The following is a 14,148-nucleotide window of genomic DNA, read 5'->3' as shown; positions in this document are numbered from 1 at the left end:
ATGACTGACGGGTTTCTTTTATTTTTTTAATTTTAATTTACTAACTTTTATTATTGTCAGTTATTTAAATCAAGACACGCTTACCAACCTTAGTAGAAACACAGATTTTTTTACAATGTGTTGTGATCATATTATTTAGTATATATTAGGCTAAACCAAGCCAATCTGCAGGAGAACACCGTCTCCTATTAAGCAGGAAGTTGCTCAGTGGTGCGCTCCTGCAGAGGATCTTGAGAATATTCCTTAAAAAATTCACAAGTTACCTTTTAATTATGTCATTTTCCATTTTTTTAATCTTCAAATCATTAAAATTTGACTTTTTATTTTCTTAAACATGAAGAGTTTTGACCACCATGCAGTTATTTTTTTTAAATTACTACATTACTAAACATTGTAGTGTATCAAAATGTATTGACAGAGATTCCTAGACTATAGATCCATTCATGAAAATCCATTGAAATTTCAGAGTATTAGTAGCAATGAAACTATGTATAATATATTTTTACAATTTGCAGTTCATGTGCCTTGTATAACCTTTAAGGGAATCTGTCAGTAGGATCAACCATCCTTAGCTGTCTATATGGGCATATTAGTCATAGGCAGCTAAACTAAGTGATACCTTCATATCTGCCATCTGATGTCTTATTCCAGAGAAATCCTCATTTTTCTTATTAGTAATTCAGCTGTTAAGATCTATAGACCAGACACTGTTCTCCCTGAGAATCTGTCTCCAGAGATTATTTTAAATAAAAGGGGGCATTGCCAGTCTGAACCAAGTAATGACTGACAATTTGCTCATATAATAGTAAGCTCTGCTGTGAGATTGGAATTAACACAGTAGAGCAGAGCTAACACAGTACAGCAAAACTAAACTTTGTCTCTTTACAAAAACATTTGTGGCTGTAGTCCTCTCACAGTTCTGTCCACTTCTGTCTTAAGGTACCTTCACACGAAACGACTTTGTAACGATATCGCTAGCGATCCGTGACGTTGCAGCGTCCTCGCTAGCGATATCGTTTAGTTTGACACGCAGCAGCGATCAGGATCCTGCTGTGATGTCGCTGGTCGCTGAATAAAGTCCAGAACTTTATTTGGTCGTCCGATCGCCGTGTATCGTTGTGTTTGAAAGCAAAAGCAACGATACCAGCGATGTTTTACACTGGTAACCAGGGTAAACATCGGGTAACCAAGCGCAGGGCCGCGCTTAGTAACCCGATGTTTACCCTGGTTACCAGCGTAAAAGTAAAAAAAACAAACAGTACATGCTCACCTGCGCGTCCCCCAGCGTCTGCTTCCTGACACTTACTGAGCGCCGGCCCTAAAGTGAAAGTGAAAGCACAGCGGTGACATCACCGCTGTGCTGTTAGGGCCGGAGCTCAGTCAGTGTCAGGAAGCAGACGCTGGGGGACGCGCAGGTGAGCATGTACTGTTTGTTTTTTTTACTTTTACGCTGGTAACCAGGGTAAACATCGGGTTACTAAGCGCGGCCCTGCGCTTAGCAACCCGATGTTTACCCTGGTTACCCGGGGACCTCGGCATCGTTGGTCGCTGGAGAGCGGTCTGTGTGACAGCTCCCCAGCAATCAAACAGCGACGCTGCAGCGATCGGCATCGTTGTCGCTATCGCTGCAGCGTCGCTTCGTGTGAAGGTACCTTTACAAGTAGCCAGTATTGGGGAAGTGCAGTACAGCAGAGCTAATGGCATTGTGAGAAGACAAATGCAAATGTGCTTGTTGTGTTTGTATTGAGACAAGTTCAACTCTGCTGTACTGTGCTGGTTATAATCAGGCACAGCTCTAGAGCATAGCTGACAGCACTATGAGAGGACAGCTGCTGCTAGCAATGTTTGTAACAAGACAAAGTTTACTTCTGCTGTACTGTGTTAGGTCTGATTTCACTGAAGAGCTGTGTGTGAATGAGAGTAAAGTGTCAATTTGTCTCACACTGGTAATGCCCCATTTCATTTAAAATAATCTCTGGAGGTAGATTCTCATGCAGATCTGTGTTCGGCCCATAGTCCTGAACAGTTCATTTACATATAAGAAAAAAGTGGATTTTTCTGAAGAAAAATATTGGATCACACATAAAGATATCATTTTATTTTGCTTCCTATAACCTACATGTCCATATAGTAGGCTTAGTAGGGCTGATCCTATTGGCAGATTCATTTTATATACTTGATTTTGAGAAAATATTGTTTTTAGGAGAGAAGCGGTTCTGTATATTTTCACACACAGTTTTGTTTTTAGGATAGACTTGCAGTTTTTCTTTTTCTAATCTCCACTATTTTCCCTTAGGGAGGCAGGACACTGTGCATTAAAGAAGTCTGCCCAATTCTGTCATGCCCACAGCATCTCAGTCATATTCCTACTGGACAGTGTTGCCCAAAATGCATAGGTGAGTGGATACTCTTAATATGTTTAAGTATTTAGATGGTGCTGCCAACCTTAAGCATCACCACATGTAGCACATCAAACAAATACCCTGCTTAGATAAAACTTAAACATAATTTTGTCCTTGATCATGAGCAGAAGAAATGATTGCATAATATTATGTGCATCAATAAGGAGTATGCTAATGTTGTGTCTAGCAACTATTTTTTTCAATTTTATCGAAGTTGGGCATTCCAAGATGACTCGTTTTTCTTGCCAGAGTTGTCTTAAACTTTTTAGTACCAATACTAATTTTTAGCAAATATCTGCAAAATTTCACAGTCTTGTTAAATGTTAACATTTTTATCTCAAGAAGTTAACCCTCATATGAGGGGAAAATGCCATCAGCAATGCATTTCCTGCACTGGGGATGTAATATGGGTCTTGGGATTAAATCTGATTAGGGATATAATCTCTTCTTAACAGTTTGTTGACCATCCCAGAATATACTTGAAGATTAATTGGACCTTTTCTGTTTGGGATCAAGGAGTAATGAGTACTGCCAAGTTCTGTAAAGCACTGTAGAATATGATAGTATTCATACTCTATAAACAAGAAGAAAAAACTGTGGATATATCAAGAAATGTTGTAGATTTGCAGGCCCCTAGCATAGAGTACATGTAAGATAAATTGAGGCATTTTTGGAATTTACATATACTTTTTATAAAAACTGTTTTATTAGATTATTGGGTTAACTTAAAGGGTATGACAAGACCTTAGGTATCCTTAAAAGCCATTGCCAATAACACTGCTTAAAATGACAGTACAAAACTACTAGCAGGCTATACCCTTCCTCGTAAAGCACAATCACTAACGTCTGAACTAACATCATTGAACATTACTGTCTAGGAGTCAATGTCAACTCTGTTGCCAAAAAGAATAAATAATTCCTGTGTGATATGATCCTTGTAAACAGTGGGGATATTTACTGTGTGTTTATGAACATTTCTCTCATGTCTGTGTGTTTGGTTTGCCATTTACAAGATGTTAAGTAATACAAATACAGCTTAGTATTGACACATAATTGCATTCTAGAAAGTTTTAGAATTATTTTCAAGTTAAACAGAAGAAGGGCAAGACACTGCATTAGAGGGATTGGTGAATTTTTTATTCTATTTTATATTTAACACACTAAACATAATCCTAAATTGACATAAGTATAATACTTAGTAATATAACTTGTTAAATATTGGGCCTTTCTTAAAATAGGCTGGAGGCAAGCAGTAGTAGTAGACCATGGGAAGTTAAGAGGCACATCTCTAATGCCACTGTATATTAGATTAATATTAGCAGATCATAATGATATTGGTGAGATTGGCTCACCGGTTTTTTTTCAGGACATATACATTAATGGCCTATCTTTAGTATAGGTGATCAATTCCTGATTGGTGAGGGGTGCGACACCACTGCTGTTCCTGATGCCAAAGGCAGGTGTAAGTTCTCAGTTGCGGAGTTGCGCAGCAGAGCTCCGTGATCTGTATAGTGACTGTGGCCCAGGTACTGTGCATCAATAGCAGTTACCCTCACCAACGGCACTAAGAACAGTTGATCGACAACGTAAGGATAAGGCTGTCAATAAAAAAGTCCTGAACAACCCCTTTAAATATGGGGTCTCTCAATGGTTCCCCAACAACAAAAGTGAGTAGAAACAAGCATCAGCCTTTTGGGTTTCATCATGTCGATCTTTTATTCTGCTTTGTAATAAACCACTGTCAGAGGAGCCTGGTAGCAAATTGTGAGCCTCTCATCTAACAAATAAACATGCACTCAGTGGTTGGGAGAAATTGCATTTGGCAAACAAGCACTTATCTGACAACTGTCTTCGCCAGCATAAGATTATATATAGACTTTATCGTTATGCATTAAACATAAGTCTTTTAACCTATTAAATAAATATTTTAGACTTTCCTCGAAATAATGAAAGTTTTTGCATCACGCCAAGAGTGAAAACACTGTGATCTTACAGTGCATAAAATAATTTGCTTACTCAGCAATGTATCTCCTGTGCAAGGGCATAAAAAGCAAATGAACATATTAGTTCTGTATTGTTAAGCAGTCATCCTAAGTCATACTGATAGGGAATTTAGATTGTGAGCCCAGAGGGAGACAGTGATGGTGATGTCTGTAAAGCGATGTGGAGCATGATGATGCTATATAGGCAAGCATAATAATTAAAATAAATGAACCTTGAGTTATACAGAACTATGAGTCATCACTCATAAAAATCTACTGTACCTCTTTATTCCTCCAATTACATAAAAAGGCATGATATTTTTCTACCTCTTCTAGTCTCAGACAGTAATGGTCATTGTTGGTCAGTGCCATGGACTTTGAGTGGAGCGGCAAAGCACATGCACCTCCAGCACGTTTTTTTTTATGTTCTCCTCCATTCTTGATTACAGGACCTCTGTTTTGTGCATCATTGGGGGACCTGCAATCTTGCCAGACTCTTTAAGGAAGGCAATAACTGACCTGATTTCATTTTATATGTTTGTGCCAAGTGTTAGCCTTTTTTATGTCAAATGACTTAGGACGTTGGACTGGAAAAGCTGACTTTTATAATAAATGAAGCTAACCAGTTAAAACAACCACTTACATTTTTGCAGTACATTCCAAATGGCCAGAATTGTGTTTACTGCTGGGATAAACAACAAGGATCCATTACACATGTTGTTGATGAATTTGTCTCTCATAACACAAGTCTCTGTGTAGTTACCTTTGAATGGCATTGAATAATAGCCTCCTCTCATACACATATGTAATAAAGATTCATGTGATTTATGATTATGGCTTGATTTTCCTGTGGATTGTTTTAAACATGGGTGCAAGAATCCTAACAAAGTTGAATATTATAGGCCTTTTGTTGTCATAGAGTATAAGGCAGGCAGTTGATTCTCACAGTCTTCAGCTGGTTTTAAAATAGGTGTGGGTTGATTTTGCTCATAGGCTCCACTTCATACAGCACTCCAGGTATAAAATGGGCTATTCACTCACACAAACAATAATAAACCTAGATTTTTTTTTATTTTTTTTTGCTTTTGTATGATGGAGGGTTTCTGTTATCCCTGTTTTGTCTTGTGTGTCTTGTTCACATTACATTTCTGTCCCATGCTCCATGTGGTGGGGATGGGACAGTTCATTGAGTAGCAGGAGTATAGTGAGGTTTGAGACTTGAGCCTCTCTACCATTAAGAGAACCCCTGTGACAGCGATAGTTAGGGTTCCAGTTCCAGGGTCAGTTTGAGACAGAAAGAAGTATTACTATTCAAATTTCAAGAGGCATTTTATAAAAATCTACATTCTGGAGAATACAGATTTTTTTTGTAATTCGCTCATTCAGCAAAATTATGTCCAGCTGTGTCTGCCATTTTGCTGAGCAGTAGTGGGTCAGCAAAAAGATTAATAATAAAAAAACATACCTCACCACCGACCTCTCCACTGCTCTCTGCTTCCTGATCGTCTCTCTGCACCTCCGTTGTACAACATCTCTGGCCTGATATTTAATTGGTCAAGTGACTTATGGCCGTGAGAAGGTACCAGACAACACTGTGCATGCACAATGTCCTCTGGGGCCTGCTCCCATTTTTTAAACTGCCTGCTATTGGTTATCTAACACATTATGCATTTGAGATTAACCCATCCGGTTTTGGACCATTTGTATTCTATGAAGTTTTTTTAATAATTGTGCCTTTAATAATGTAAGAATACTATAAGATATAATGGGAGATGCATGTGAAAACGTAATATTCAATTAGCCTCTCTCAGATTCCTTGTAGAATACAAAGGAATACATCACTCCAATTCCAGTATATGAGGGTTTGAGTTTAATGGCATTACAAAAGTGCCATGTGCTAGGGACTTAACCCTTCTGCTCATAATAATAAATAATAATTATCTTTATATAGCGCTAACATATTCCGCAGCGCTTTACAGTTTGCACACAATATCATCGCTGTCCCCATTGGGGCTCACAATCTAAATTCCCAGTCTTTGGAATGTGGGAGGAAACCGGAGTACCTGGAGGAAACCCACGCAAACACGGAGAGAACATACAAACTCTTTGCAGATGTTGTCCTTGAACCCAGGACTCCAGCGCTGCAAGGCTGCTGTGCTAACCACTGTGCCACCATGCTGTCTATGTACATACTCTCACAAGATAAATCTATACATCTGTTGAAGGGAAAAGCAAATCTACCAGGTGTCCAGCTTTTGGAGCACATCTTTTTATAGTGTCCGGTTCATTGAAACGCAACCACAACTACCGCTTCCTCTTTTCTTCCTTTGAAATCATCAGTATGTGATATATGACAGCTCTAATGAGTGAAAATAAAAAGTTAATGACCCATGATACCTCAACAGACTACAACAGAAGAAATACAGAGGTGTCTAGCAGAGAGCCTTCACCTACTGTGTTCACTTGCAAGACTGTAATAAGCAGCATTCAAATTTTGCTAATCTATACACTTGGTTCTATGGTACATGGAAAAAGAAACATGTGGCCTCCACTTTGCATGTTTTAGCATCAGCAGACTCTTAAAAATGATCATGGCTCATGAATTACCATGTGCACACATGAAACATCTGGCCTCTACATTTTTTAAGTTAAAAAACACGGTGGTGCAAAATTCAGGATAAAGTACACAGCAATATTATGGATTTGTGCAAGCTTTGATTTGTACACAACTGTAATTTAGCGCCCATAAAGCTCTATAATTTCAAAAAGGAAGTGTAGATAGTTGTTGTCTGTTGGAATATCTCTGTACTATGGAGGGGCTCCAATTGGTGTCATAAAAAGAATCTTCAGCTCCGTAATATAGATTGTAGGGTTTGTTTTGTGTCCTGGAAACAGGCTGTGGACATATAGGTCTATCATGTATATCATCCTCAAGGTTAAACTGTGTTTCTGAATCCGAATATAAGCCACGATCGATGGAGTTGCCACAAATCATCTCCTGAGTCCTGACCCGAACTCAACAGTCTCAGGCTGGCGTCACACTCAGCGTAGGGAAATACGGTCCATATTTTACGGCCGTAATACGCAGTAATTTTCACAAAACACTGTTCCGTATTCAATGCGAGGATGCGATTTTTACAGACAAATGTATCCGTGTGTCATCCGTATGGCATCCGTATGGCTTCCGTACGGCGAATTTTTTGCGCAGGCTTGCAAAATGGACAAATCATGGATCCATCGGCTAAAATATTCCTAAAAACAGATATACAGTATATATATATATATATATATATATATATATATATATATATATATATCAGTGAGACACACACATATATATATTTAGATTTAATTCAGCGCAAGATAGCATAAAAGCCGGTAATTCAATTGCCGGCTTTTGCTATCTCCTTCACAAACCCGACAGGATATGAAACATGGTTTACATTCAGTAAACTATCTCATGTCCCTTTTTTTATTACATATTCCTCTTTAGTAATGTAACAAGTGTCTGTGTGTAAAATTTTGAAGCTCTAGCTATTAAATTAAAGGGTTAAATCCCGGAAAAAATTGGCGTGGGCTCCCGCGCAATTTTCTCCGCCAGAGTGGGAAAGCCAGTGACTGAGGGCAGATATTAATAGCCTAGGGAGGTACCATGGTTATAGGACCCCCCCTGGCTAAAAACATCTGCCCCAGCCACCCCAGTAAAGGCACATCTGGAAGATGCGCCTATTCTGGCACTTAGCCTCTCTATTCCCACTTCCGTGTAGCGGTGGGATATGGGGTAATGAAGGGTTAATGTCACCTTGCTATTGTAAAGTGACATTAAGCCAGGTTAATAATGGAGAGGCGTCAATTATGACACCTATCCATTATTAATCCAATAGTATGAAATGGTTAATAAAACACACACACACATTATTAAAAAGTATTTTAATGAAATAAAGACACAGGGTGTTTTAATATTTCATTATACTCTCAATCCACCTGAAGACCCTTGTCACCTGAAATAAAGTTAAACAAAACAAACAACAATATTCCATACCTTCCGTCGATCAGTCTTGTCCCACGCTGTAAATCCATCTGAAGGGGTTAAATGATTTTACACCCAGGAGCTCTGCTAATGCAGCTGTGCTCCTGTCTGTAAAATTTGGTGAATGAATGGAATGCAGGGGAATGTCCTATAGTTACCTCGAGTCGCGGTGATCCGCCCTCTGCTGGATGAACTCATATGAACTTGAGCCTGGGAACTATTCTGAAAAGAGGGCGCATCACCGTGACTCGAGGTAACTATAGGACATCAGAAGCATATATGAGACTGTTGATTTCTGGTCAAGAGTCCCACAGACAACACATAAATGATATTACGTATTCGGACTGTGAAATGCAGCTGGGTAAAAACAATTCAACCAGTCAAAAAGGAGAAATGTTTCTTCTCCATTTTGAATGTGTCTCTTTAGCATAAAGTGGGGTATAAATCCAATAATGTTTCCGTGAATTAAGCAGTAGAAACATTGAATTTAATTCTAAGGTTAAGTTCAGATGATGAATTTTGGTGAATTTTTGATGCTGCATATTTTTGTTGTCTAAAAAAGCTCAGCATATTATAGTTCCATCAAAGTGAACGAGATTTCTAAAAATCTCATGCCGACTGTGCTTTTTTATGCAGGGTAAACTGATCTATGGTGCGTTTTTGAAATCTGCAACATCTAATTTTCTCTTGCGGTAAATATGCATACTATTTGTGGATTTTCCTCATTGACTTGAATGATATTATGAAAATCCAAAGGTAAAAATGCATGTGCTTAAAAACACATATGCATTTTTGCAGGAGAAATGCATCAAAAATGCATGTAATACGCACATGACATTATCAATAAACTTTTATCAATGCTGAGAAACAGTAAAAAATCAAAACAAAGTTTTATAAAAAACTTGACTTACAAAAGACCAGCAGCAGAATAAGCGCAATAAAAGCTTATGTAAAAAAAACACAAGAAAAAAAAGAAAGAAAATTAGCTAATTTGTGCAGAAATTTTGTAGAAAATCTTCAATATCAAAAACACCTCAAATACTCATCCTGGGAATTTAGCCTAAGAATATTTTGAGGTAGTAGTTTATTTTTACAGACTGATTTTTTTTCTCTTTGTTTCATGTGACTCTTATTTTCTTATGGCTTTAGAAAAGCTTTTTGATATAGTTGCATTCATTTATTTGCGTTGTTATTTCATATATTTTATTGCCTCTTTTTAGGCCAAAGAAAAGTGTTTGACCTGCCTTCTGGCAGTTGCCTCTTTCGAAGTGATGTCTACGACAATCATTCCAGTTTTATGCATGACAGCTGCACAACATGCACCTGCAGGGTAAGTAGAGCACCTGCAGCCAAATACGAACTCCCACTTTGGATGCCTCTTCTTGTATGTGTCACTTGTCCAGATGCAACTTAGGCCAAAAATATTGGAGATTGAGCTCAGTGGAACTGAAGGATTTAGTGACATGTTGTTTTTATCATCAGTGCAAAAAATATGTATTTAAAAAAGAAACACAGTCTTATTTCAACAATTATTGCTCTGTACGATTTCTGAGGACCGATTTTCATGAGTGTGCTGGAGGAGATTTTCAGTAATGTTTGGTCAATGTGTCAGTTTTTACAAGAGACGTGCAGATTGATCTCTGGTGGATCAAAGTCGAGTCGAATTTTCTGAAATTCGAGGTTCCATACAAATGTAATCACCTTACAATTTGAATCATGATTCGTAAAAATTGCCAGACCATCATTTGTATTAGCTAAATAATTTAAAAAAACAGACGAAAGCTAATATCTTATCACTCAACTCTATGGCCAGACTTTTTCTAGTTTCTAGCTGTCCAATCCTATTCTTTGCCACATCTCAGGCCTCTTCAATATAGTCCAAGACTTCTAGCCATGATCAGGCTGCGGGGGTCACTGCACATTGTAAGGTCATGACGTTCACTGCGATTTTACCATGCACAGAAGTCCTGGCCTGTAGTAATGGCAGGCAACATCAAAAAGAAGAAGACCGGATAACTGGCAACAAACATTAAGCAGATGGGCTGCCAGAGTAGTGAACAACATGGTGAGTATTATTTTTGTGTTTGTTCTTTTAACATCTTGCTTTCATTTTGCTTTCGAGTCTTGAGGGACACCACGAGACAAATTAGGAATATTTAGTTCAATTTCAGTCAAATACATTGTTAAAATTAGGAGAAGCCAGCAAAGTCTGATGATCTGATCATCACTATTTTTTACCATTAGTGTGTCATCCATTTTTCTTGTATGTAAGAGAAAAAAAATGCACCCTTATATCTAATTAAATGTTTTTTTCAAGGACCCATTCATTTTAATGGATGATTTTCATCCTGAAATGTGATCAAAAGTGGGCATATCACAATTTTATTGATAATTCTTCTGAGAAAAAAATGAATTTATCCTTTGATTATAATGGGTATGATCAGTGAAAAACACAGATAGGACACGTACAGGAAGCATGGATGTGTGAATAACATGTGAATGGGATATTTTCAAGGGAATCTGTCTAAAGGATCAACCATCCTAAGCCATTTACATGCACATGAAAAGTGGTATTGTAAAAGTTTGGGCACTACTGTTCAAAATTACCGTTATTGTGAACAGCTAAGCAAGGTAGAAGATGAAATGATCTCTGTAATGCCTCAAGTTAAAAATGACACATTCCCTTTGTATTTTAGGGGGGGGAGATTCTATCTATCTATCTATCTATCTATCTATCTATATATATATATATATATATATATATATATATATATATATATATATATATATATATATATATATATATATATATATATACAGCTCTGGCAAAAATTAAGTGACCACTGCAAAATGTTCAGTATGTCTGACTTTTCTCTTCATAGGTATATTTTTGAGTAAAATGTAAATTGTTCTTTTATTCTATAAACTTCTGACAACATGTCTCCGAATTTCCAAGCAATAAATTTTGTATTTTTTTTCTGACAAAGAAAAATGGTCAACATAAAATAACACATCTCAAATAATGCAAAGAAAACAAGTTCATAATCATTTATAAACAACAGTTCTAATGTTTTAACTCAGGAAGAGTTCAGAAATCAATATTTTGTGGAATAACCATGATGTTTAATCACAGCTTTCATGCATCTTGGCATGCTTTCCACCAGTCTTTCACAGTGCTTTTGGCACAAAAATGTAAGCAGTTCTTCTTTGTTTGATGGCTTGTGACTATCCATCATCCTCTTGATTACATTCCAGAGGTTTTCAATGGGGTTCAGGTCTGGAAATTGGGCTGCCTATGATAGGGTTTTGATGTGGTGGTCTCTTAATTTTTGCTAGAGCTGTATTTTATTTTTCCCATCTTTTACACTTTAAAAATTACAAAAAGGAAAATGGACAGATGCAAAAGCATGGTTAATACCTAGTAGCACCCCATTTTGAAAGTATCACAGCTTGTAAACACTATTTGTAGCCAGTCAAGAGTCTTTCATTTCTTGCTTGAGGGATTGAAATCCATTCTTCCTTGGAAAATTCTTCCAGTTCTGTGAGAATAATCAAGGATAGATGTGATCCAAAAATACTTTGTGTTATATATTCAAACAATGAGCAAGAGTAAAGTGACCAGAAAAGTACAAGAACAATTAATCTGATTCTTAAAATATAACTTGCAATTTTTATTCAATATACAATTCACTAAAACAAAACAAACAAAAACAAAAGGAAAGGCCTCCAATGTAACATAGTAACATAGTTATTAAGGTTGAAGGAAGACCTTAAGTCCATCTAGTTCAACCCATAGCCTAACCTAACATGCCCTAACATGTTTATCCAGAGGAATGTGTGAGAAATGTTAATGACTAAGGATAGAATTAAACACACATTTCATTAATCATGGTATACAATTCTTATTAAAAGAGAATATAAGTGTATTTAATCTATCTGTATGGTTCAAGGAAGGAAAGGCAATTTGCCTGAAAAGACCTATGAAGTTTGCCACTAGAGAAGTGCTGTGCAGGGTTTATAAAAAGTGCCTGTGCTTATAATATAGCTAAGTAGCTGCCTGCATACTTTATGCTGTGTATGACAATGTTAAGTGCAGGGCTCCTTTCTCTAAAGTCCACCAGACTACTGAGATGATATTATTTGCAGCACAACTTCAATTGAGGCTGTACACATTTAGCAAGAGCTGCATCCGATAAATAAATACATAAATAAATAAATAAATAAATAAATAAAACATGCATAACTAATCTATAAATGATGACTTACCATGTAGTTTTGCCTCCCACATACCGGGTTAAGTTAACCTGCATGTGTTTATGTTATACCGCCATATACTGTCCATCATTACTAAGCACTAAGCAGCAGGTGTCATCTCTGCACGGTGGACCCCGGGCTGCGAACGCACCTTATATCCTCTTTAATATTATTTGGTGCATTCCGCCAGCCCTAACATTATACTAGTGCCAGGGTGTGGCTAGTAATGGCGGACAAACAGCGACTGCAGTGGTACATCCAGCAGCTGGAGGACAGGTAGGCGGCTCTCGAGCGCACAACCTCAGCTGTGGATGTTACCGCAGTAGCTGTTCAGGCTGCTAGCATGGCTGCAGCTAGTTTGTCCACTGCCACCCATGTTTCGACCTTATCCCGCCTCCCGCTGCCAGATAAGTTTTCTGGTGAAAGCAAGTCATGTAGGGGATTTCTGAGCCAGTGTGCTACACATCTTGAGCTCCTGGCTGCACATTTCCCTTCAGAGCGGGCCAAGGTGGGATTCATTATATCCCTCCTGTCGGACAGGGTGTTGTAGTGGGCCACGCTGCCGTGGGAGCATGACAATCATGTGGTGCAGAGTGCTCCACGGTTCCTGAGTACTCTGAAACAGGTATTTTTGGGACCTCAAGTCACCCATCATATGGATCTCCAACTGCTAGCACTGACACAGGGCTTGACATGGTCAGCCATTTTGCTGTCCACTTCCGGACTTTAGCATCTGAGCTGGAGTGGCAGGACAAAATCTTTATCCCTGTATTTTGGAGGAGACTGGCTGACCATGTGAAGGACGCTTTGGCCACTAGGGAGATTCCCGCCACACTGGAGGAGCTAATAGCGGTGTCAACTCACATCGACCTTCGTTTTAACAAGCGAAGGTTGGAGCGAGCTCAGTGTAGGCAGAGGTTTTGGCTGACTCCCACCTTCACCAAACCTCTGGAATCTCCAGTCCAGGCCATGGAAGTGTCACGAGCAGATTCTAAGTCCCAGACCCCTCATTCACTGAAGGTTTGTCAAGTGTGGCGGCAGTCAGAACATCTTGCCTCCAGATGTCCTCAGCGGTCGGGAAAACGCCCCCGTTTAGTGACCATCAAGGGTACAATTACCATTGGCCCATCCACTCGTACGGTAATGCTTTGCGTGGATTCGGGGTGGAGGGCAACTTTATGTCTTCTGCTTTCACCCAAAGGCATGTAATTCCTCTGGTGATGCTCGCCAAACCAGTGACCGTACGAGTGGTAAATGGGTCTATCCATGTCTCCATCCCATCAGGAGATCATCTTCCTGCTAGTCATTCCCGGATGAAATGATGAGGTCCTCTTAGGGAAACCATGGCTATGCTACCACTCCCCTCATATAGAGTGGTCCTCAGGGAGAATTCTGGGATGGAATGAATCTTGTGAGGGTAGATGTCAGAGGGAGTGCATTCAGGTTGCTAATACAGAGGTACCTGCAGATATTTTCTCTC

At 38.6% G+C, this 14,148-nt stretch overlaps 1 protein-coding gene across 1 annotated transcript in view; it reads left to right on the top strand.

Annotated features, from left to right (window-relative positions):
* The window catches only part of BMPER (BMP binding endothelial regulator), a 492,812-nt gene that overhangs the window by 284,053 nt on the left and 194,611 nt on the right, over window positions 1–14,148 (top strand). The window contains exons 7-8 of the mRNA XM_077269281.1: window positions 2,297–2,396; window positions 9,635–9,744. Of these exons, the coding sequence (XP_077125396.1) occupies window positions 2,297–2,396; window positions 9,635–9,744 (210 nt within the window). The remainder of the gene's footprint in view (window positions 1–2,296; window positions 2,397–9,634; window positions 9,745–14,148) is intronic.

This window comes from Ranitomeya variabilis, chromosome 6 (genome assembly GCF_051348905.1).
Source record: "Ranitomeya variabilis isolate aRanVar5 chromosome 6, aRanVar5.hap1, whole genome shotgun sequence".
Classification (NCBI taxonomy): Eukaryota; Metazoa; Chordata; class Amphibia; order Anura; family Dendrobatidae; genus Ranitomeya; species Ranitomeya variabilis.
This window is presented reverse-complemented; position numbering and strand designations above follow the sequence as displayed.